At 42.2% G+C, this 24,309-nt stretch overlaps 1 protein-coding gene across 5 annotated transcripts in view; it reads right to left on the reverse strand.

Annotated features, from left to right (window-relative positions):
• ST3GAL3 (ST3 beta-galactoside alpha-2,3-sialyltransferase 3) overlaps positions 1-24,309 on the reverse strand; it is a 216,512-nt gene that overhangs the window by 105,600 nt on the left and 86,603 nt on the right. For all 5 annotated transcript variants that reach the window (XM_010862603.1, XM_010862601.1, XM_010862602.1 and 2 more), the window contains exon 3: positions 16,560-16,607. In XM_010862603.1, the coding sequence (XP_010860905.1) occupies positions 16,560-16,607 (48 nt within the window). The remainder of the gene's footprint in view (positions 1-16,559; positions 16,608-24,309) is intronic.

Consider the following 24,309-nt stretch of genomic DNA (forward strand, 5'->3'; position numbering starts at 1 on the left):
TTTTTTTTTTATGGTCCTCTCTGTTATTTTATTTTATTTTAAATTTAAATTTATTTATTTTAATTGGAGGCTAATTACTTTACAATATTGTATTGGTTTTGCCATACATCAACATGAATCCGCCACGGGTGTACTTGTGTTCCCCACCCTGAACCCCCCTCCCACCTCCCTCCCCGTACCATCCCTCTGAGTCATCCCAGTGCACCAGCCCCAAGCATCCTGTATCCTGCATTGAACCTGGACTGGCAATTAGTTTCTTATATGATATTACACATGTTTCAATGCCATTCTCCCAAATCCTTTCAAAGAGAGAGCAGATTGTTTAATTTCACGCTGGTCATCATCTGCAGTGATTTTGGAGTTCAAGAAAATAAAATCTGTCACAGCTTCCACTTTTTCCCCTCCTATTTGCCATGAAGTGATGGGACCAGATACCATGATCTTAGCTTTTTGAATGTTAAGTTTCAAGCCAGCCTTTTCACTCTCCTCTTTCACCTTCATCAAGAGGCTCTTTAGTTCCTCTTTGCTTTCTGCCATTAGAGTGGTATCATCCGCATATCTGAGGTTGCTGATATTTCTCCCTGTAATCTTTCTTTTTCTTTTTTTAATTCTAAAAACACCCAGTGTGGTCATGGTACTCTGTACTGTGCTTAGGCTGAAGTTCATATTCCTTAACTTATATTCCTTGGCAGGTAAGGCTTTTCACACCTTGGTCTTTTTTTTTTTAATTTTTAAAATTAATTTATTTTTAATTGAAGGATAATTGCTTTACAGAATTTTGTTGTTTTCTGTTAAACATCAACATGAATCAGTCATAGGCATACATATGTCCCGTCCCTCCCTGCAATCTTGATTCTAGCTTGTGATTCATCCAGCCTAGCATTTCGCATATAAGTTAAATAAGGGTGACAATATACACTCTTGTTGTATTCCTTTCCCAATTTTGAACCAGTTATTCCATTTCCTGTTCTGTTGCTTCTTGACCTGCATACAGGTCTCTCAAGAGACAAGTAAGGTGGTCTGGTAATCCCTACTCTTTAAGAATTTTCCAGTTTGCTGTGATCCACACAGTCAAAGACTTTCATGTAGTCAATGAAGCAGAAATAGATGTTTCCCTGGAATCCCCTTGCTTTCTCTATGATCCAGTGAATGTTGGCAATTTGATCTCTAGTTCCTCTGCCTTTTCTCTTTTTTTAAATTAATTAATTAATTTTAATTGGAGGCTAATTACTTTACAATATTGTAGTGGTTTTTGACATACATTGACATGAATCAGCCGCGGGTATACATGTGTTCCCCATCCTGAACCCCTCTCCCACCTCCCTCCCCATCCCATCCCTCAGGGTCACCCCAGTATACCAGCCCTGAGCACCCTGTCTCATGCATCAAACCTGGACTGGCAATCTGTGTCACATATGATAATATACGTTTCAATGCTATTCTCTCAAATCATCCCACCATCCCTCTGCTTTTTCTAAACTCAGCTTGTACATCTGAAGTTCTTAGTTCACGTACTGCTAGTTTGAAGGAGTCTGAAGTTAGAAGTTAGAAGCCTAGTTTGAAGGAGTTTGAGCATAACCTTAACTAGCATGGGGGCTTCCCTGGTGGTTCAGTTGGTAAAGAATCTGCCTTCAATGCAGGAGACCTGGGTTTGATTCCTGGGTCAGAAAGAACTGCTGGAGAAAGGATAGGCTACCCACTCCAGTATTCTGGCCTGGAGAATTCCTGGGTTTTTTCCTAGGTTGAAGAGTCAGACACGACTGAGCAACTTTCACTTTTTCACTTTAAATAGCATGTGAAATGAATGCATTGTATGGTAATTTGAACATTCTTTGTCACTGCCTTTCTTTGGGATTGGAATGAAAACAGACCTTTTCTACACCTGTGGCCACTGCTGAATTTTCCAAATTTGCTGACATATTGAGTGCAGCACTTTAACAGCATCATTTAAAGGATTTGTAAATAGCTCAGCTAGAATTCCATCACCTTCTCTTTTTTGTTTGTCATAATGCTTCCTAAGGCCCACTTGACTTCACATTCTAGGATGTCTGGCTCTAGGTGAGTGACCACACCATCATGGTTATCTGGGTCATTAAGACCGTTTTGTATAGTTCTTCTGTATATTCTTTTTTTTTTTTTCATCTTTTTTTTTAAATTTTATTTTATTTTTAAACTTTACAATATTGTAGTAGTTCTGCCAAATATCGAAATGAATCCGCCACAGGTATACATGTGTTCCCCATCCTGCATATTATACATATTTCAATGCCATTCTCCCAAATCTTCCCACCCTCTCCCTCTCCCACAGAGTCCATAAGACTGTTCTATACATCAGTGTCTCTTTTGCTGTCTCGTATACAGGGTTATTGTTACCATCTTTCTAAATTCCATATATATGCATTAGTATACTGTATTGGTGTTTTTCTTTCTGGCTTCTGTGTATTCTTACCATTTCTTCTTAATCTCTTCTTGTCAGGTCCTTACTGTTTCTGTTCTTCATCGTGCCCATCCTTGCATGAACTGTTCCATTGGTATCTCCAATTTTCTTGAAGAGATCTCTAGTCTTTCCCATTCTATTGTTTTCCTCTATTTCTTTGCATTGTTCATTGAAGAAGGCCTTCTTATCTCTCCTTGCTATTCTCTGGAACTCTGCATTCAGTTGGGTATATCTTTCCCCTTCTACCTTGCTTTTCACTTCTCTTTTTTCCTCAGCTATTTGTAAGGCCTCCTCCAACAATCACTTTGCCTTCTTGCTGTTTTCTTTTTCTTTTTTCACACTTCTTTTTCTTTGGGATGATTTTGGTCACTGTCTCCTGTACAATGTTATGAATCCTTGTCCATAGTTTTTCAGGCACTCTGTCTACCAGATCTAATTCTTTGAATCTATTCATCACCTCCGCTATATAATCATAGGGATTTGATTTAGGTCCTACCTGAATGGCCTAGTGGTCATTTTCTCTAATTTCTTCAACTTAAGCCTGAATGTTGCAATAAGGAGTTGATGATCTGAGGTCTTGTCTTGTTGACTGTATAGAGCTTCTCCATCTTTGGCTGCAAAGAATATAATCAATTTGATTTCAGTATTCACCATTTGGTGATATCCACGTGTAGAGTCGTCTCTTGTGTTGTTGGAAGAGGGTGTTTGCTATGACCAATGCGTTCTCTTGACATACTCTGTTAGCCTTTGCCCAGCTTCATTCTGTACTCCAAGCCCAAATTTGCCTGTTATTCCAGGTATATCTTGACTTCATTCTTTTGCATTCCAATCCCCTATGATGAAAAGGACATCTGTTTTTTTGGTGTTAATTCTACAAGGTCTTGTAGGTCTTCATAGAACTGGTCAACTTCAGCTTCTTCAGCATCAGTGTTTGGGGCAAAAACTTGGACTACTCTTCACTTTCTGCCATTAGATGTTGATGTTGAATGGTTTGCCTTGGAAATGACCCGAGATCATTCTGTCATTTTTGAGATTGCACCCAAGTACTGCATTTTAAACTCTCTGGTTGACTGTGAGAGCTGCTCCATTTCATCTAAAGGATTCTTACCTACAGTAGTAGATACAATGATCACCTGAATTAAATTCACCCGTTTCTGTCCATTTTTGTTCACTGATTCCTAAGTTGTCTATCTTCATTCTTGCCATCTCTTGCTTGATCATGTCCAATTTACCTTGATTCATGGCCCTAACATTCCAGGTTCCTATGCAATATTGTTCTCTACAGCAACAGACTTTACTTTCACCACCAGACACATCCACAACTGAGCATCGTTTCTGCTCTGACCCAGCTGCTTCATTCTTTCTGTATCTATTAGTAATTGCCCTTCGTTCTTCCCTAGCAGAACGTTGGACATCTTACGACCTGAGGGGCTCATCTTCCAGTGTCATATATTTTGCCTTTTCATACTGTTCATGGGCTTCTCACAAGAATACAGGAGTTGTTTGCCATTCCCTCCTCCAGTAGACCACGTTTTGTCAGAACTTTTCACTATGACCCATCTATCTTGGGTGGCCTTGCACAGCACAGCTCATGGTTTCATTGAGTTATGCAAGCCCCTTCACCACAACAAGGCTATGATCCATGAAGGGGATCCCAAGAGAAGACACCTGGGCCAGTGACAGCCTCTCCTCAAGATAATTTTGGTTTTGCTCTAATTCAGATAAATGGAAAAAAGACTCTGCTTAATATATCAGGTACTTATAAAAATCAATAAGGTTTCAATTTTAAAAATAAACTGAAAACAAAATTTCCCAAAAGAGTTAGTTTCAAAGTTGAATACTGTTTCAAAAATCTGGTTTTACCCTGCCATCAAAAAGAAAACCTCATTAATTTGCCAACACCTGTTGCTTTTTCTCCATGTGGCCAAAACCTTGGGAACTATCCTGTTACTCCTTACCAGATATGCGCTAAGACACCTTCAGACATACAGTGAATCCATGTTTTGGCTGATTCTTCCTCCAGAGAGGCCAGAGGATGTTTTCCCCTTGTCGCAAACTGAAAAGTCAGGGCCAAGTAGGAACAAAACATAAACCAGGGAAGAGGATGAGTGTAATGCCCTTCTGCAGCAAGTCACATAACCTCCTTGTTGAAAGCTGAAATGTCTTCTTCACCACATATTTTTGTATAGTAACCATGATTCTATTTATGGGTTATTTTCGAATGGCGTCTTAAGTTGTGTTTTATACACTCATACAGACTAATTGCACATTAAACAGGTAAGAAGACACTGTGCTTCTAAATAAATTATACCCTTCCTTTCCATGGCTCTTTTGGACTATCTGTTGTTTTCTCTCTTTGTTAAGAAACATAAGCACTAGAAATATTTCACATTTCGTCTGTAGTTTAAGAAAATGTAACTGCATGAGTCCAGTGATGATAAATGGCAACTGACATTGGGGTTCAGGTCACAGAGCCAAGAGGGAATGGAGTCCCTCTGGTGATTCCATGCCCTGTCAAATGGGACAGCCTCTCCCATCTCCAGCTATCTATGTCAGGCAGTAAGGCAGACCTGGTGTTGTCACATCATCCGGGGTTTTTTAAGTCAAGAATTTGGATCTTTTATGGTAAAATTCCTCAGTTTGTAAATACTGGCAATAGATTCAAGAAAAAAATTAAAGATTATGAGGATCAACTGAAGTATGTCCGTGGCCTGGATGCAGGCAGCAGCAGTGTGAACTCTGTCTTACTCTGGCAGATAAGTTGACTACAGAGGACACGGCCTGTATTCCCAGAATTTGTTGCAGAAAAGGATCTATGAATATGCTGGTGTGGGGTGGCTTTAGGTCCTTTTCTAAAGATCTGCCCAGCAGGCTGTTGGGCAGACAGAAATAAGAGCAGATTATAAGAGTCCCAGGAGCTACACCAGGAGTGAATGACAAGGCTCTGGCGAATGCATTGCCCACATCAGGGGACCCTCAGGGAGAGGTCCCCAGCTGGAGGGGTCTGCAAAACATCTACAAGAGACCCCACGAGAGTCAGCGTTACACACTGGCCAGTCCAGGGAGTGCCCACACTATTTTATGTCTTCTCTGCTCATCCTCTCTCTCCCTTCCTTTCCAATTCCACAGAGGTTCAAAATCACAGCTGGCAACTGGCGTACAAGTGGAAAGAGGAGGACAAACAGGGGGCACACCCTTCCTGGGTCAGCACCACTGCTTCTAAACCCTGTGCTGCGAGGGGAGTCACTGCAGCTCTGAATGAGCTGAAAGCTATGCTATTACACAGGGCAGGACACTAATTTTGGAATTGGTGACTCAATAAGACCATGGGATTTCTATTACCTCAGAGGTACCGAAAAATTCTCTGGACCACCCACGCTGAAAACATCTTAAGGGGACACAGAGAGACCAATGAAAGTGGCTGTGATTAACCCCTGATGTCTCCTGCATGTTCAACATACTGGTTGCACTAACTTAGGTAAATACAGCTACTTGGAGGATCACATAACCAAAGTGTGGGAAGGGCCCGGGTGCAGGGTTTTAGAGATGACCAAAAATGGCTGGAGTGCCAGCATACCTCCCTCAGTCAGCTTCACTCTCCCTGCTAGCTTAGTCGGGATACAAATTCTCAACTCTCTTTCCTCTTAGGAAGACTCTTGGGTTCTGTTTGGGTTCTCCTTTCCTGTGCTATGGTCTGGAAATCCTGTCTAGGCCATTAGCTCGGGCAGTTATAGGGTTTATCTCATTTATTGCCCTTCTTTCAAAGACCAGGGTCCTGTGTCATCTATAGTTCAGTGTCTGAAAGAACTCTTCTTTCCCACATAGTTTGTCTATTTTTCAGTTGTTTCTCCTCCTTTTTTCACTTTTCCTTATCTGGTCTAGACTTTACCATGCTTAACTGTTCAGTTTAGCCTGCCTCAATGATCTTCCCATTGTACCCATACCAAATGTCTCTGCCCAACCCTTCTCCTGAGCTCCAGACTTGGGCATCCAGGTGGCATCTCCACTTTGATACCTATAGTAACCTGAAACTCAGGCTGCCTCACAGAGTTCATTTTCACCACCTGCACACATGCATAGCCTCTTCCTTACTACTACTACTACTAAGTCACTCCAGTCGTGTCCGACTCTGTGCGACCCCATAGATGGCAGCCCACCAGGCTCCCCGGTCCCTGGGATTCTCCAGGCAAGAACACTGGAGTGGGTTGCCATTTCCTTCTCCAATGCATGAAAGTGAAAAGTGAAAGTGAAGTCGCTTAGTCATGTTCGACTCTTCGCGACCCCATGGACTGCAGCCTCCCAGGCTCCTCCATCCATGGGATTTTCCAGGCAAGAGTACTGGAGTGGGGTGCCATTGCCTTCTCTGAGCCTCCTCCTGTATCCCTGCCTTAATAAGCGGTACCACTTTTCACCCAGAATATCTCACTGTATACAAATGTGTTCCTGAAGTAGCATGTGAATTCAGCTTATACAATAGAAATGCTATTTTGAGTGCACCAACTCTTCAGGGAAAATTCACCTCTGGGGAAGCTGGCAGAAAAGCCCAGTTCTCACTGGCAGTCAACTGATGCCAAATCTGTAATAAGAATGGAAGATCCTGGGACTCTCAAGTCACCAGACACAACACATGCTGATGTACATACACAGCTGAAGGTCCTCTCTCGCAGGTGTCAGAGCAGCAATACCACAGCTGCACAGTGAAGGAGAGATGTTTAGTCTGGTGGTTTAGGCTGCCTGCCTCAGCCAGGCTGGAGAGCCCAGCATTATAAAAACCCCTAACCAAGGAGTGCACGTGTGTCCCTTGCCTGGCTCCAGGTGTGTAGTGGCATGAACCATGCAAGTCTCTGTTCTTCTCTTCCTGCCCCTGTACCAAGTCAGACTTGTGAATGCATAAAGTGCCTGTTCAAATGCTTCAAGTCTTGAAATTAACCATTAACTCTTCCATTGCCATTTCAAAGCAGTAAGTTGGTGTTCTGAACTCATATAAACTCCTAGAAGGTTCAGAAATTGGACATAGACAAAAGGAGGCCATGCACTAAAGTGTGTATGTACCTAATAATGTCTCTATCAGCAAAATTAAAAGAATTACAAGGAGAACGACACAATGGGTCTCCTGTCATCATAATGGGAAACTCACAGACCACTGAAAAACCAGGCTCACACAGTCAGTGAGAAAGCAGATGACCTGAACAGAACAATGAATAAATAAATTTGAACTAGCTGAAAAACAGAGCACCTTACACCTGACAAGTGGAGAACGCAATTCTCTTCCAGTATATTTGGAAACTATGAAAACTGACGACCTGAGAGGCATAAATGCCAAGATAAAAATTAATAAACGTTAAAACAAGCTCAAGTTTTTAACTTTAAAACTTAAAAATATTTTTGTTTTACAGCAATTTGAAATTTTAATACATTCCATACCACTTTGTATTTTATTTTATCATAATTGTATAATGTAAAGGAAATTAAAAATGTTTTCATAATTCCCTAAGTAACCCTGAGTCCCTCCTGCTTATCTTAGCAGGGGGTCCGTATATTATCACCTCCTACTTACGCTCTCATGTGCAAGTGGCTGGGGTACTGACTACACAGTAACATCTTCTAGGATGAAGGGGGAGCTCCCTGAAAGAAAGCGTCGCATTCCAGCCCCACTCTCAAGCCACTGAGCCCCAGAATGGACTTTCAGGGAACACAGCTGCACACTGTGAGCCGATTGTGCGACTGGCCCTTCCGGTTCCCAGTGACCCACCTCCTCTGATCATTGTAAAGAGCCACCACAAATTCCCGTGCGTGGTCACTGTGCTTAGAAAGCAAAGCAGATGCTTAGGCTGATGACAACAGTGAATATTCCCCAGGAAGGCCAGCTTGAGGAATATTACTGAAGTAGATGAAGTTTAGTGAAGGGATAAAACTATGGCCTTGATTCTATCAGAAAACTACAGCACTTCATATTAGAATGCACGAAAGTCAGAAAAGCAGGATAGGCCATCGGGCAAGAAAAGTCCAAGTACATAAGAGAAGAACTCTGCTGCCAGATCTTTTTTAAGGGGGTCTTTGGCTCCAGTCTCTGAGCTATGATGAATTGCTAAGTGCAAAGGGCATAGGGGTAAATGGAATGAGGACCTATCCTAACCAAAATAGATCCCTCTTTTCTAAAGAAAAGGCACTGTACAGCCTCCAATAAAAGTCACAGGCTATATTAAACATAAGTAATGTATGTCCTGGCTTGGGTGGAGGAGGAAGTTGGCAACAGTTGCAAATGGCCTGTGGGACATGCCAGACAAAGGGAAGAAGTGAGGGAATGAGTATTTACTGAGCATCTACTGTGAATTCACACTGCTTTCAGAACTTTCACCTACACTCTCAGTGTAACTCTTACAACTCCTACGAGGTGGGTATTTCCTGCATTTTACAGAGGAGGGAACAGAGTCTTGGAGATAAGAATTAACATGTTCAGGATCCCCAGCCAGTACATGGACCAGCTGGGGTATTGTTGAACCAACCCAGGTTTGACTTTGCAGCTTCTTGTCTTTACATTATGCTACACTGACTCTCTGAGGATAAGAAAAGCAGACCTTCATATTAGGAGAGCTGCCATGAGAGCAATTATCTACTCCTACCTCCCACTCCTGGCTCCAGGGTGGTGTCAGAAGGCCTGGCCACGCCCACACATGAACCATGGGAGTCCCACAGAGGCCCAAGAGGGGCTGGCCAAAGTGCAAACAGCTCCCACATCAAGTCAGGAAAATAAATCATAATGTAGGATCAATTAATCAAAGACAAACTAAAATAGGAAAAGCAGTTATATAATATAAACACAGAAAGAATTCACTGACCTGGACTAAATTAACGGACCCAGTAAAGTAAGGAGTTCACCAACTGAAGCCCAATCTCAAACGGGTGTACACTGGCGTGGGGGAGGGCAGAGGCCTAGTGAGCAGGTCCTGATAAGACAAGGCCCTCAGTGCCTGTGCGCCCTCCACCCAAGCAGCCTGGGGTGCTGCACTGGCAGGTAGAAGTCCCATCCCAACACAGGCTGAGAGGCCATGCACCAACTCTCCTCTGTCCTGGGAAGGAAAGCAGATGTCTAGAGCTGAGGAGCCTGGTGGGCTGCAGTCCATGGGGTCGCAAAGAGTCGAACACGACTGAGCGACTTCACTTTTCACTTTCATGCATTGGAGGAGGAAATGGCAACCCACTCCAGTGTTCTTGCCTGGAGAATCCCAGGGATGGCGGAGCCTTGGTGGGCTGCCGTCTATGGGATCGCAGAGTCGGACACAACTGAAGAGACTTAGCAGCAGAGCTGAGCAGACAGTAAATTCAGTTTTATTCATGATATCAAGTATGCCCAGACCATGCCAGGGCATGTTGTGCTAAGCGGCAAGATTATGAGTGACAGCATGTCAAAAGGGCAGCTGGGACAGGAAATAGAAAAAATGGCTCACTCTGCGGTTTGTATCTCAAACTATGGAGCTTACTGGCTAGTGTATGTGTGGGTGTGTATGTGTTAGTTGCTCAGTTATATCTAACTCTTTACCACCCCATGGACTGTAGCCCTCCAGGCTCCTCTGTCCATGGAATTCTCCAGGCAAGAATACTGGAGTGGGTTGCCATTCCCTAGTCCAAAGGATCTTCCCAACCCAAGAATCAAACCAGGGGCCTCCTTCATTGGAGGCAGATTCTTTACCATCTGAGCCACCAGGGAAGCCCCACCCACTAAGCACAGATACAGTCCTTCTCTCCAAACAAAAATAATTTTATTTTCCCCAGTTTTAGGAATAACACAAGCTAACTATAAAAATCCATATGAAAAAAAACTTAAAAAGAATGAAGTAAGAATCACTCAAAACTCTCATTATCTAAAGCTATTTGTTGCAAACATTTTGGTATCTTCCCAGAAATCTCTTCTCACAAATATATGTGTAAATATGCATATATAATTTTACTTTCATGTACCTTCAATATACATGCTGTTTGTTCCTATTTTGTTTACTCAACAATACCCTCAACATCTTCTACGTCAATAAAAATAAAATTGCACCATCATTTCTAATGGCTACACAGTATTCCACTGTACGGACACGCCATTGGACATTGGACAATGTCCTATTATGTCCTAAATAATGTTTCTATGTTTCTACTCTTCCTTCCTTCAATAAATATTTCCTGAGCACCTATTATGTGGTGGGTACTGTTCCAAGTTCCAGGGATACAGTCGTGAACAAGAAAGGCAAGGTCCCTGGCCACATGAAGCCTACATGTTAGTTGGGGTGGGGGGAGGGGTGGATAACTAAATAAGGTAAATAAATAAATAATTTGAAGGAAGGTAAATAAGCAGGTAATTTGAAGGAAGGATGACAGCTAAGAAGAAATAAAGGCATATCTGCTTAGAGAAAGGTTGGAGATCAAGAGAGTAGACTAGATAAAGTGTTCTGGGATAGCCTTCTTGCAGAGGTGATATTTGAACAGAGATTTGAGACAATTATGCAAAGTAAAAGATAAAAGCATTCTAAGCAGAAGAAAGGGCTTCTCTTGTAGCTCAGTCGGTAAAGAATCTGCCTGTAGTGCAGGAGACCCAGGTTCGATCCCTGGGTTGGAAAGATCCCCTGGGAGAAGGAAATGGCAATCCATTCCAGTATCCTTACCTGGAAAATCTCATGGACAGTCCATGGGGTCGCAAAGAGTCGGGCACGACTGAGCGACTAACACTTACTAACTTAAGCAGAAGAAAAGTGAGTACAAAGACCCTGGGGCAGGAAGGAACCTGGCATATTCATGGAATGGCAGGAATGCCAATGTGGCTTGAGGACAGCGAGGGGACAAATGAACACAAATCAAAGTGTTGAGATAATTAGAAATTGGAATAGGACACTGTAGTTAATGGCGTTTGGACCTGGAGAGATTGCAGGTGGAACAAGATGTGATCTGACCCACATTTATAAAAGATGACTCTGACTACAACATAGAGAATGGACCACTGGGAGGCAACCAGTGAGCACAGAGAGACCAGTTAAGAGATGTTTACTTGTCTAAGGGGGAAGAAGATGGTACCTTGGACAGTGATGCTTGCAAGAAGGACACACCATGAAGACAGAAAAGGTAGGAAAGGGTGAGGAAGAGGAACAATCAAGGTGATCACGAGGTTTGTGCCTTGGAAGTTTGGTAGGTGAGGGAGAAAATATGGGGGACAAACAGGTTTTGGCATACAGACCCTGCACATTTCACCATATGTATACATAAGCATTTTATTTTTGGGGGGGGTACCATGATTTGTTTTCAGTTTTTAAAAAATGTTTGACTTTCAATTATTCATTGCTAGTATACAGAAATATAATTAATTTTTTGCATTCTGATTTTGCATCCTGTTATCTTGCTAAACTTAGTTGTTAGTTCTGGCAGTTTTTAAAAACAGATTCCTTGGGATTTTCTATGTAGGAAACCATGTCACCTATGAAGAGGGTTGGTTTTATTTCTTCTTTTCCCATCTGCATTCTTTTTCATTCTTTTTCTTCTCAGTGTACTGGCTAGGACTTTCAGGAGTGGTTCTTGATCTTAGGGGGACAGCAGTTTTACCATAAAGTATGATGTTTGCTGTAGGCTTTTTGTAGATGCCCTATGTCAGAGTGAAAAAATTCCCTTCTAAGTTTTCTGAGAATTTTTATCGTGAGTAGGTGTGGAATTTTATCAGATGCTTTTTCTTTATCAATTGACGTGACCATGTAGTTTTTCTTCTTTAGACAGTTAATATGGTAGATTACACTGATTGACTTTTGAATGTTGAGTCAGCCTTCCATTCCCAGGATAAACCCTACTTGGGCACCAAATTTGGGAAGTTTAAGCCATTACTTCTTCAAACATTTCTTCTGTACTGCACTCTTTCTCTCCTTCTGGGACTCCAGTGACACAGACTGTAAACCTTCCAGCATTGTCCCATAAGTTACTGAGACACCGTTCAACTTCTTTGACATTTTTTTCTTCTATTGTTCAGATTGGAGAGTTTATTTTCAAGTTTACTGATTCTTTGCTCATCATCTCGATTTTGTGATTGAGCCTATTTAGCAAAGTTTTTAAATTTTCAATTATTGTATTTTTTTCTCTTATCTCCATTTCATTATATATACAAGTTTTTTTCTTTTTGTGCTAACACTTTCTATCTAAATTCATGTCAACAGTGTTTATCCTTACTTTTGAGAGCATTTTTTTTTAACAGTTTACTTACAAGATTACCAGTTTATTATGAAAGGATTCAACTCAGGAACAGCCAGATGGAAGAGATGGAGAAAGGCATCCAGAAGCATTTGTATAAATGCCACTTTAAAGTCTGTCAGATTATCCCAACATCTGTGTCACCCTAGCATCAGCATCTATTGATTGTCTCTCCCAGGCAAGTTGAGATTTTCCTGGTTCTTCATATGATAATTAATTTTAGATTGTGTCTTATATATTTTGAATATTATGTTGTGAAACGTGTTTAAATCTTCTTTAAATCCAGGTCTGATTTAAATCCAGTGGAGAATGCTGATATTTTTGTTTCACCAGACAATCAACCAAGCTGGGTTTAGGTGACAAGTTCTGACCAGCCCTCTGCGAGCTGTGGTTTCAGTGCCAGTTCTGCTTCCAAAGCCTGTTCAGGTGTGACCTCTGTGTGCACTACCCAGTGTCCAGTCTGGTCCATCCCTTAGTTCAGTTCTTAAGTCTTTGGTGTGTTGGTTAGAATCAGACGTGCACATGCACAGCTCAGGGTGAGCCCAGAAGTTCACATACAACATTACGGAGTTGCTTTTCTGAACTCCTTCCTCTCTGCCGTCTCCTTGTACTTTCCAGTTTATCAGGCCTCCCCTTCTTGGTCCTCTGGCCCCAAAGCTGGGGTTTTATTTACCACTTTCTGCCACACATTTCCTAAACTGTACCCAAATCTGGAACCAAGCAGCAAGAAGGTGGGGAGAGAAAAGACAACTGGATTTTCTCCCACCCTCTTGGGATTACAAAAAGGAAGTTTTGATCAAAGAAGAATATTTCCTTTCTTCGGTTTTAGGTGCTTGAAGGCCTCACTGCTATTACTGGGCACTGCCATCCCCACCACTCAGGGGACTGCCTGGGGATTAAGGCATGAGAAAACAGAAAAAACGACCTTAGGGATATCCCCCTCTGTCTGAGCCTTAGAGCCCCTTTCCCAACCAGAGCCATAACTAGAGGTCTTCTGGAATTCTCTCCAGTTGTGCCCTGATGTCTACTCTGTGCTCAGGTTTTCGGACGCCTCGAGTCCATGATATGGGATACCAGAGGAAAAATGAGAAATCCATTGCCAGTGTGGTAGTACTTCTAATTCTAGCTTTTTCCTCCAATCTGTCTACTGCTGTTTCTATTCCAGAGTCTTTCAAATAGCTGCTAAATGTCCAGGCCTTTAGCTGCTTTCAGTGACAGAGACAGATTCTTACACATGTATCTTATACATATATTCTGGTATATATATGTAACTATCTATTTATGCAGGGAATATATTTCCTAGGGCCTCCCCAGGGCCTGGTCACGGGTATGTATCTATTCAGATTTAGCTAGACACTACCACAGTTTTTTCCAAAGTGGTTGTGATCAACTTACCCACTGACAGCAGAATTTCCACTGCATCAAATCCTTACCAACCTTTTATCAGGCTTTTCAAGTGTCCCTATTTTGGTAGATGTGCAGTGGTATCTCAGTTCAGTTCAGTCGCTCAGTTGTGTTCTGGACTGCAGCACGCCAGGCCTCCCTGTCCAACACCAACTCCCAGAGTTTACTCAAACTCATGTCCATTGAGTTGGTGATGCCATCCAACCATCTCATCCTCTTTCATCCCCTTCTCCTGCTGCCTTCAATCTTTCCCAGCATCAGGGTCTTTTCAAATGAGTCAGTTCTTCATATCAGGTGGCCAAAGTATTAGAGTTTCAGCTTCAACATCAGTCCTTCCAATGAATATTCAGGACTGATTTCCTTTAGGATGGACCGGTTGGATCTCCTAGCAGTCCAAGGGACTCTCAAGAGTCTTCTCCAACACCACAGTTCAAAAGCATCAATTCTTTAGTGCTCGGCTTTCTTTATAGTCCAACTCTCACATCCATACATGACTACTGGAAAAACCATAGCCTTGACTAGATGGACCTTTGTTGGCAAAGTAATGTCTCTGCTTTTGAATATGCTGTCTAGGTTGGTCATAATTTTCCTTCCAAGGAGTAAGCGTCTTTTAATATCATGGCTGCAGTCACCATCTGCAGTGATTTAGGAGCCCCCAAAAATATAGTCTGCCACTGTTTCCACTGTTTCCCCATCTATTTCCCATGAAGTGATGGGACTGGATGCCATGATCTTAGTTTTCTGAATGTTGAGCTTTAAGCCAACTTTTTCACTCTCCTCTTTCACTTTCATCAAGAGGCTCTTTAGTTCTTCACTTTCTGCCATAAGGGTGGTGTCATCTGCATATCTGAGGTTACTGATATTTTTCCTGGCAATCTTGATTCCAGCTTGTGCTTGAAATGCTAATTTGCATTTCCCTAGGTACTAATACAATTGAAGACCTTTTCATTGGGTTATTGACCATCTGGATTCCTCTTTTGTGAAGGGCCTATTTGGGTCTTTTGCTTGTTTCTACACAGGGTTGCTTCTTTATTCACATTGATCTTTGTAGCTCTTTATTCTGGAAACAAGCCCTTTGTTGGCTATTTATGTTATACATCTTTTTTCACTCTGCCTTTTCACTCTCTTAATGGTATCTTTTGATTAACAGAAGTTTTACTTTGTAATAAAGTTGTAATGTAATAAATTATAATAAATGTAATAAAATTGATTCATGTTTTCCTATGTGAACTGACACAACTTTATGCCTATTTCAAAACTCTTTCTATCTGTCCATTCTGTCTTAAAGCATTTCAGTGGAGTATCAAGTATCAAGGTATGAGACAGCAAGATGGCAAGGCAGAGAGTATAGGCTCTAGGGTTAGACAGATATGAGTAGCCCTGGACAGGGTACTTTGACTCTTGAGTATTAGGTTTCTTTATCTATAATTAAAGATGTACTTACTATCCACCTTGCAAGAAGTGTGAAAAAGCACTTGGCTTTGGTGTTTTTAGTGCTGGCACACAGTAGGCCCTCAGTAAACAGTGGTAGCTGAGATTATATTCTCTGATCGTCCTTCCCCTCGCCCACATTGCTACAGTGGCCTGAACCTCATGGCTGCATTGCGAAGCATCAGTCTATCGCAGTCAACCACAGCAAAATGGGTTAATTGCCTTTAACAGGCCAGCAAAGTCTCCCTGTTATTCACAGGCAGCACCCATGGTACAAGAACCACCATCTTCAAGTAAAAATTAAGACCTGACGCATGGAGATGCTCTCCTCATGAGGTAAAGTCATTCTAGGGCTCCCATATGGATGCAATGGCAGCAAGTTGAAGAATCAGTATCTTCCCTTTCTGTTCACTGCCAGCAGCAGAGGGCTGTGGGGCAGGCAAACAGCCTGAGATAGGGGAGAGCGGGGCTCCACTAAGCCTGGGTGATCCAAGTCAAAGTGGTGGGTGTGCTGATTTCTGCGTCCTGCGCTGTTGACACAGGGAAGCATGGGAGTGCTTCAGCACGTGTGCATAGTACGTACCCCTACACACAGGAGGTGTGTATTTGAGTTATATGGGGTGTGCCTGTGAACCTGCAACAGGGTGTGTGTTCTCAGGAAGCTGTGATGCTCTCACCATCCCAGCATGTTCCTGGAGAGCCTGATGGTCCACTGCTCCTGCATGCCCAGAGGTTGGCATCTTTCAGTGGCCTCTGCCCATCTCTCTCTGAGACAGGATGTATGCACAGGAAACAGACATCTTTTCTATGACCCTGGACCACCCTGAATGAGGACGGAGCATCTACTGCAAACTCTTGGCTGCACACATTTAAAACAACTGGCAAAGTCCTCTGGACGCTGCATCCCACTGCTGTTTCCCAGACTACAGGTCCCTAGAAAAGCTTCCTGAGATCTTCCCACAATATTGAAATATTCCAGTGCCCTCCCCAGACGCCCCCTCCCCGACCTCATTAGGCTCCACTTCAGCTGTGGCCAGTGCTGAGAGCAGAAAGGATGACAGAGGGGAGGGATTGGTACCTGAGCCTAGCGTTTGTCCCGCGGAGTCAAAGGAAAGAACCACTGAATCTGCAACACAAGAGGACAAGTTCATTTCTTTCTCCTTCTTACAGTAGAAACAAAACAAAAACAAACAAAAAGAGCAAGCTCTCACTGGCACTGCCCAAACCCTCTCCCAAGGAAAGGTCAACAGGACAGGAATCAGCTGCACAGACAGCCTCCACAGGTCCGTCCCACCCATCCACTGGGCCAGAAGGCCCTGCCAAGCCCAGCCCCAGCCTCCTGCCCCTGGGAGGAACATCTCAGGGCAGAGACATGCCCCAAATTCTTCAGAAGTATTTCCTGCCAAATTAGGGGACAAATTTACTTCTTTTTCCTTCACACAGTGAAAATAAAATTAAAACAAAGCAAAAGAAAATGTCCATCCTGAATCTGGTTAAAGGCACCAACATTTTCCTTTGATTTACTTTCTTTTCCTATTATTATATCCAATTGTTTATTATTTCCTCCCCCAAAAGGTATCAAGTGACTTACAGGAATTTACAGTATACACTGGAATTTCAAAAATGAAGAAATCAAAGGAAGGAAAAATATTATATAGTCAGGGGAATGTTAGTGCACAAAATGCATGCCATGAGGACCTAACCAAACACTACAGGTTGAATCAAAGAAGTCTGAGCTCCCAAACTGCTAAATAAAGGAGAACATGAACAAGATTGAGGGCTCACAGTATATTCATTCATTCATTTATTCAACTATTCAGTAAGTATTTATTGAGCATCTACTACGTGCAAGATACTATACTATGCCCTTGCAATCCAGACACACACAAAAATGCACGATCTCCACCCTCATGTATCTGTCATCAGTCTAAGAGAAAAAAAGTCACCCAACAACAACTTATTCAACTGAAAACTGATGAAGTAAAAACAACAACAAAGAATGTGGGAAAAGCACTAAATGTTTGGAAGGGGAGTGTATATTGGTTAGGCAAGGCTTCCCTAAAGAAGTGAAACCTGAACTACAAGCTGATGGATATGTAGGATACGTAGAGGTTAAACCCGACAAGAAGGGAAGGGGCATTCCAGGCAGAGGGTGTCCTGTGTGGAGACCTGAAGCAGGATTGGACAGGGTGCCTCAGAGCAACCAGAGGTAGAAAAGCAAATACTGTATAGTGATCAGAAAGCAATTCCTCTTGTAGGTCTTAATAAATGGAGATGCTGCACCATGTTGAAGACTGTTAACTTCTACATTTCTATTATATGATAAATAACTGTGAATCTTTTATGGCTGTTTCCTACAACAGGAGCCAATACAAATGATGGCATAAAGCCAACACACAGCTCAATAAATGCAAATTATTAATACAAGGGACACCAAGACAATTTAAGGCCCAACATAACCCCAGAGACTCCAGACTCAAAAAGGATCATATTCAAAAGGCTCACTCACTACAAAGGAATACTAGCTGGCTGCCTATAGGAACAGCATCTGCACCCCAGGGAGCATCCCACCCCAGCAGGACTCTTCAGATCTCAGGTATACATCATTTTCTTTGTACTGTACATGGATATCTGACACAAGAGTTATCAAAACTGGAAGTTACATCTGTCCCACTGCTAGACTATAAGCTCCATACAGACAGATACTATGGATGCTTTGTTCACTGACATGTTACCAGAATAACAGCTGGTGCATGCTCAGTCACTTAGTCATGTCCAACTCTTTGCCACCCTATGGACTGTAGCCTACTAGGCTCCTCTGTCCATGGGAATTCTCCAGGCAAGAATACTGCAGTTTCTGTGCTCTCCTCCAGGGGATCTTCCCTGACCCAGGCACTGAACCTGTGTCTCTTACGTCTCCTACATTGGAAGGCAGGTTCTTTGCCTTTTGTGGATATCTGCCTATCCTTCTTTTTCTGGGAGTGTTCTGATAGCCTCCTTATCCACACTTAAACTCCAACTTAGCCTACTTCCATCATCTTTTATACTGCTGCATGACTTTTCTAAAATGTATACCTGACCACCTCTTTGCTCTTGATTAAAATGCTTCAGTGGCTTCCTCTAGCCTGAAAGATAAAGTTCAAGCTCTGACCTTCACGGTCTTTACCATTCTGGCTCATTTATGACCTGTAATATATCCCATGTTCCAGATATGCTAAACTGTTTCTATTTTCCCAAAAAGATCTTCACCTTCATGTTTTCAGACATCTGACATACTGTTTTCTCTACCTGCTTGCATAGAAAATCTCCCACTTTTCTATTAAGACCCAAAGAGATCATCTCCTCTTCTTAAAGCCTTCTCTGGTCAATTTGCCCCTTCTCTTTAGGCCTGCACGGCTATTATGGCATTTGTCATAGTGCATTATAATCCTGTTTTTACTCTTGCTCTTCTCTCATTAAACTGCATGTCCCCTGAGGACAAGGACTGTCTATTTATTTTGAGGCTTTGATGTCAAGTGCACTGACTGACGCACAGAAAGTGGTCAACATGCTCATTAAACAAAGGAATAAACTAGTAAATGGCTTCGCTTCCTTTCAAAGGTGATGTTATCTGAGTGATATTTCACAAACTGGTGTGGGGAGAGATCTATTCTGCACAGAGATTCTCATTCAATTCAAGTCAACCTTGAAATGTCCTTGTAGCAGAAAGATTCAGAGGTTGAAGCCCAGCCTCATCCTTGGAAGATGAAAGCATTCCCACGAAGCAGTGCAGGGGGAATAAGGAAAGGGCCCCAGGCGCCTTCTAGGTGAGGGATCACAGTCACCTGGAGGAGATTAGCAAAGCCTTTCTGAGAAGCTGACTGCCCAGATGAGCAACAGCAACACCATCTCAAATTTTTATTGCAGTTGACAGGTACTTTTCCAATTGCAATTTACCATCTTTGTACACACAAGCAGTTCTGAAATAATCTCTTTCAAAGTTTTCAATCTTTTTCTAAAAGAAAAAAGGCTACACGTTAACTAAAAGACTAAAACTTTAAGAGTAAAAGGAAAAAAAAAAAAAGAAACCTAAATGTGAACAATGGTTGTCTCTGGGTGAAAGAATTATAGATGATATTTATTCCTGCAGTTTTGAAAATTTTCTATAGTGAACATGTAACTTGTATTATCAGAGGGAAAAAAAAGTTAGGAAAAAACTTTCTAATCCAGCTCTAGGATTTTAACCTCTAACTCATTGGTACCAATGCAAAAGGATGGCAGGTTCTTGATCGCCTTCCTGATTCACTATATGTGCTGACAAGCTATTTGGCTTTTCCCTTTCCTTATACCTCAGTGACCTCAATTCCTAAATAGACCAGCTTTGAAAAAATTCTTTCCTTCTTCATTCCTTCTCACAACTATTATCAGTGGCCTATTATGTGCCAGGGCTGGTGATACTAGAGATATGAGCTGGTCTATCTAATCTATCCTATCTGATCTATCCTATCCAGCAGATAGGAGCTGGTCTTTCCCTTCTAGCCAAGGAAGCAGAGATGTTAATTGGCACTTAGAAGTAAAGCATGATAAAGATGTGCAAGAAGCAAGCACCAAACAGATAACAGACTTACTGGAAAGAAAGAGTTTTTGTAAATATTATTTCCAGTGGTGGTGGAATGCTCCCAAGACCGTGTGTCTTTAAACTGCAGAAGATGCAAGTGAGCGGGCAGAAACTTCAGGAGGAAGTCAGGGACATATATCATGTTTTGTGTAATTTGGATGGATATTGCTTTGAGCATTTAAGGCAGAGATTTGAGAATCAGTTTGGCCATTCATTTTTTTGTGTTTATTCTGAAGGATGTAAGATCATTTGAGCTATAAACCACTTTGACAGCTAAAGGGAAAATTCAGTATTCAACAAATTGAAAAGTTTGTTTTGCAAGAAGCAGAGCAAGAACATCCAGACTTCCCCCTCTCAGGCTAACAAATACGTCATTTTTATTTCAAGCAGCCCGGGCTCCAGCTGTTCCTGGCTCTGAGGCCAGAGGCAGCCATGTGGTGCGCTACACAAGTGACCAAACAGAATTCCAGACCAAAGCACAACAGAGCATCGCTACACATGACTTTGTTCAGTGAGGAATTGACTAGAAACCTTTTATTATGGTCAGATGTTTCCTGTGTCTGGTTTCTGAAGTGGATAAAAAGAATATAAAGAGAGGATAGAGAACAGGGCCCAGTCTTTCCAGTCACTGGAGAGGCTTCCAAAAGTCATATTATGTGCTGAATAAGCTATGTTTTGGGTACTACCTGTCATGGCACACACTCAGCACATATATTCTGCTAGCCACCATAGGTAAGCCCTAGAGATGGAAGAATGAATGGGGAAAAAAAAAAAAACTGTTCTGTCAAGTAGCTTACAACCTAACAGGTAAAATAAAAACATATATAAAGCTAAGCATTATACAGTTAACAATACCATACTGTATACTTGAAGTTTGTTGAGACAGTGGATGTTAAATGTTATCATCACACACATACATGCAAAAAGGTAACTACGTGAGGTGATGGATGTGCTAACTAGCCTTTTTGTAGTCATTATTTCACATTATATATGTCTTTCAAACAATTACATTGTACACCTTAAACTTACACAACAACTATTTGTCAATAATAACTCAATAAAGCTGAGACATTATTTTGCTGACAAAGGCCCATCTAGTCATGGCTATGGATGTAGTCATGTATGGATGTAAGAGTTGGACCATAAAGAAGGCTGAGTGCCAAAGAATTGATGCTTTTGAACTGTGGTATTGGAGAAGACTCTTGAGAGTCCCTTGGACTGCAAGGAGATCAAACCTGTCTATACTAAAGGAAATCAGTCCTGAATATTCATTGGAAGGACAGATACTGAAGCTGAAGCTCCAATACATTGGGCATCTGATGCAAAGAACTGACTCATTTGAAAAGACCCTAATGCTGGGAAAGATTGAAGGCAGGAGGAGAAGGGGATGACAGAGGATGAGATGGTTGGATGGCATCACTGACTCGATGGACATGAGTCTGAGCAAGCTCCAGGAGATGGTCTGGGAGGAGGCCTGGTGTGCTGCAGTCCATGGGGTCGCAAAGAGTCAGACACGACTGAGTGACTGAACTGAACTGAAAGCTGAAGGGGGGAAGCTAAGTATAATGAATAGGTATGGAAATAGGGGGATATTTCATTGTTCATTAATTCAACATATTAATTAAGCAACTACGATACACCAGACTTAGGGATACAATAATAAAGAAGAACAAAAATGCTCCTATTCTCAAGGAATTTATATTTTAATCAGGGAGATTGAAAAAAACAGTAAATAAATGAACACAATAATTTCTGACAGTGATAAGTGGCATGAAGAATATCCAATGATGTAATAGTGATCACAGGTGGAAGTACAGGCAATGCTAGATTGGGTGTTTTGGGAAGACTTCTCTGAGGAGGCGACATATGACTGAGACTGGAAGGCAGGAATCCACCAAGAAAAGACCAAAGGAAAAAGAGTTCCAGGTGGAAGGAAAGAAAGTACAGCAATCTTGGTGCATTTAAGAAACAGAGAGAAGGCCAGTGTTGCTGGAACACAGAGCATGAAGAACACAAGGGGGGTGTGACATGGGGTCAGAGAGGAAGACAGGAGCCAAATCTGTAGGAGCCCTTATGTAAGAGGCCACAGCGAGACATCTGTACTATATTTCAATAGCAGGGAGAAGCCCCGCTTAAAACTAGGGGAGAAACTGATCTGATTTATATTCTTTTTTTATTTTATTTTTTTTAATTGAAAATTATTTATTTTAATTGGAGGCTAATAACTTTACAATATTGTATTGGTTTTGCTATACATCAACATGAATCTGCCACGGGTGTACATGCGTGCTGATTTATATTCTTAAACATAAATGTTCACTGCTATGCAGCAACTAAACTGACTGTTCTGGCAACACAGTAAAAGGTAGATTGGAGAGAGAGAAAGAGAGACTGAAGGCCAGAGGACTGGTAGAAAAGAACGCAATATTCCAGATGAGAAATGATGGTGGCCTGAACCAAGGCAGTGGCAACAAAATTAAAAAACAAAAGCCAGTGGATGCTAATAATGTTTAAAAGGGAACATTTATAAGGCTAGTGACTTGTGGGACATGAGTAAGAGATTAGGAAGAAGGAGGATTATATATATCTATATTCTGGGCTTGGGCATATAGATGCTGCTCTTTGCTTAAATGGGAGTAGCCTGCATCTAAGCCACATGACCCTGCCTCCCCTCTGGTCAGACAACCGGACCACAGGTGAGCACCTGATCCACGAGAAGGCAATCCATAGACTGATCATCCGTCTAAAATGCAGACAGGTTCTACCTTTTACAGACTTGAGTTGGGATGCACAGAGCTGGGGCTGTTGGCAGGAAATACAAGCAAACAAGCAAATAAGAACAGAGGCTGGGAGGCTATGGACTGCACTTGATGCTGAGCCTTAGGGGCCCATGTTAGTGAAGGAGCATCAACTCTTCAACAGTGAAGAGCCACAACCCTGTTGTTGAGGACAAGACACCAGAGCTGCCTTGGATGCAGAATATTCTTTTGGTGCAGTCAGCTATCCCATGCATCATCTTTCCATGAGACCTTGAGATTTAGCTTTTAGTTCCTAGGGACTTGGCCTATAATTAAGATTCTCATTTTCAAGTCTCTTGCTATCTTGGAGCTGTCTATAGTTTGAGTGGACTCACTTCCTTTACCTTCCAGCCTGCATGCTTTAATATCCTGGAGCACTTCCTTCCCAATAACCTGCCTTCCCAATAACCTGCTCCAAGCACAACTCATCCTGACAGTCTAAATCTCAGAAGAAGTAGAAGGCCCCTCTTGGACATTGGGTCTAATCTGTGTTTTCCAATCTAACTTCATGAAAGAGCTCTCAATTTTGGGTATTTACTGTTCCATCAGCAAAACTGATACTTCAATAGCCATATGCCTACCTGTATCTTGTTCTACTCTCTCCACTGCTTAGATTCTGAGGAACTCTAACTCCTAGTCTGAGCCCCTCGATTTACTCCCTTTCAACCCTAACCCCAAACAAACATAACATGAGTTCTGAAGATTCCTGAGATACATAGAGAAATGAGATTCCTGAAGACACATAGAGGGAAAAAAAGCCCAAGGACAGAAAACAAAACACAAGCATTGATTTAGAAGAGTGTGGTACATGGAAGAGACATGAGTAAAATAATTAGAGATAGGAGTAGCAGGACATAGGAAGCCAGAGGAGGTAAGAATTGTCGGTAAAAAGGAGTATCTAAAGGAGGTCCAGCCAGTCCATTCTGAAGGAGATCAGCCCTGGGGTTTCTTTGGAAGGAATGATGCTAAAGCTGAAACTCCAGTACTTTGGCCACCTCATGTGAAGAGTTGACTCATTGGAAAAGACTCTGATGCTGGGAGGGATTGGGGGCAGGAGGAGAAGGGGACGACAGAGGATGAGATGGCTGGATGGCATCACTGACTCGATGGACGTGAGTCTGGGTGAACTCCGGGAGTTGGTGATGGACAGGGAGGCCTGGCGTGCTGTGATTCATGGGGTCACGAAGAGTCAGACACGACTGAGCGACTGAACTGAACTGAAATGTGGCAAAGAGGAGGAAGAAGCTGATGAATGAAAAGATACTGAAGAATCACTCACTGGGAAGGCATTTGTAACTTTAGTGGGACTGAACTACGAGTGGGTTAAGTGGAGGCTGTTGACTTAGTAGACTTATTTCAAGAAGTCTCTCCCTAGGTTTATGTCATTAATTTATCAAACATATGCAGAGTTCTTCCAAACTCAAGAGACTGTA

This window comes from Bison bison, unplaced genomic scaffold (assembly GCF_000754665.1).
Source record: "Bison bison bison isolate TAMUID 2011002044 unplaced genomic scaffold, Bison_UMD1.0 scf7180017864484, whole genome shotgun sequence".
Classification (NCBI taxonomy): domain Eukaryota; kingdom Metazoa; phylum Chordata; class Mammalia; order Artiodactyla; family Bovidae; genus Bison; species Bison bison.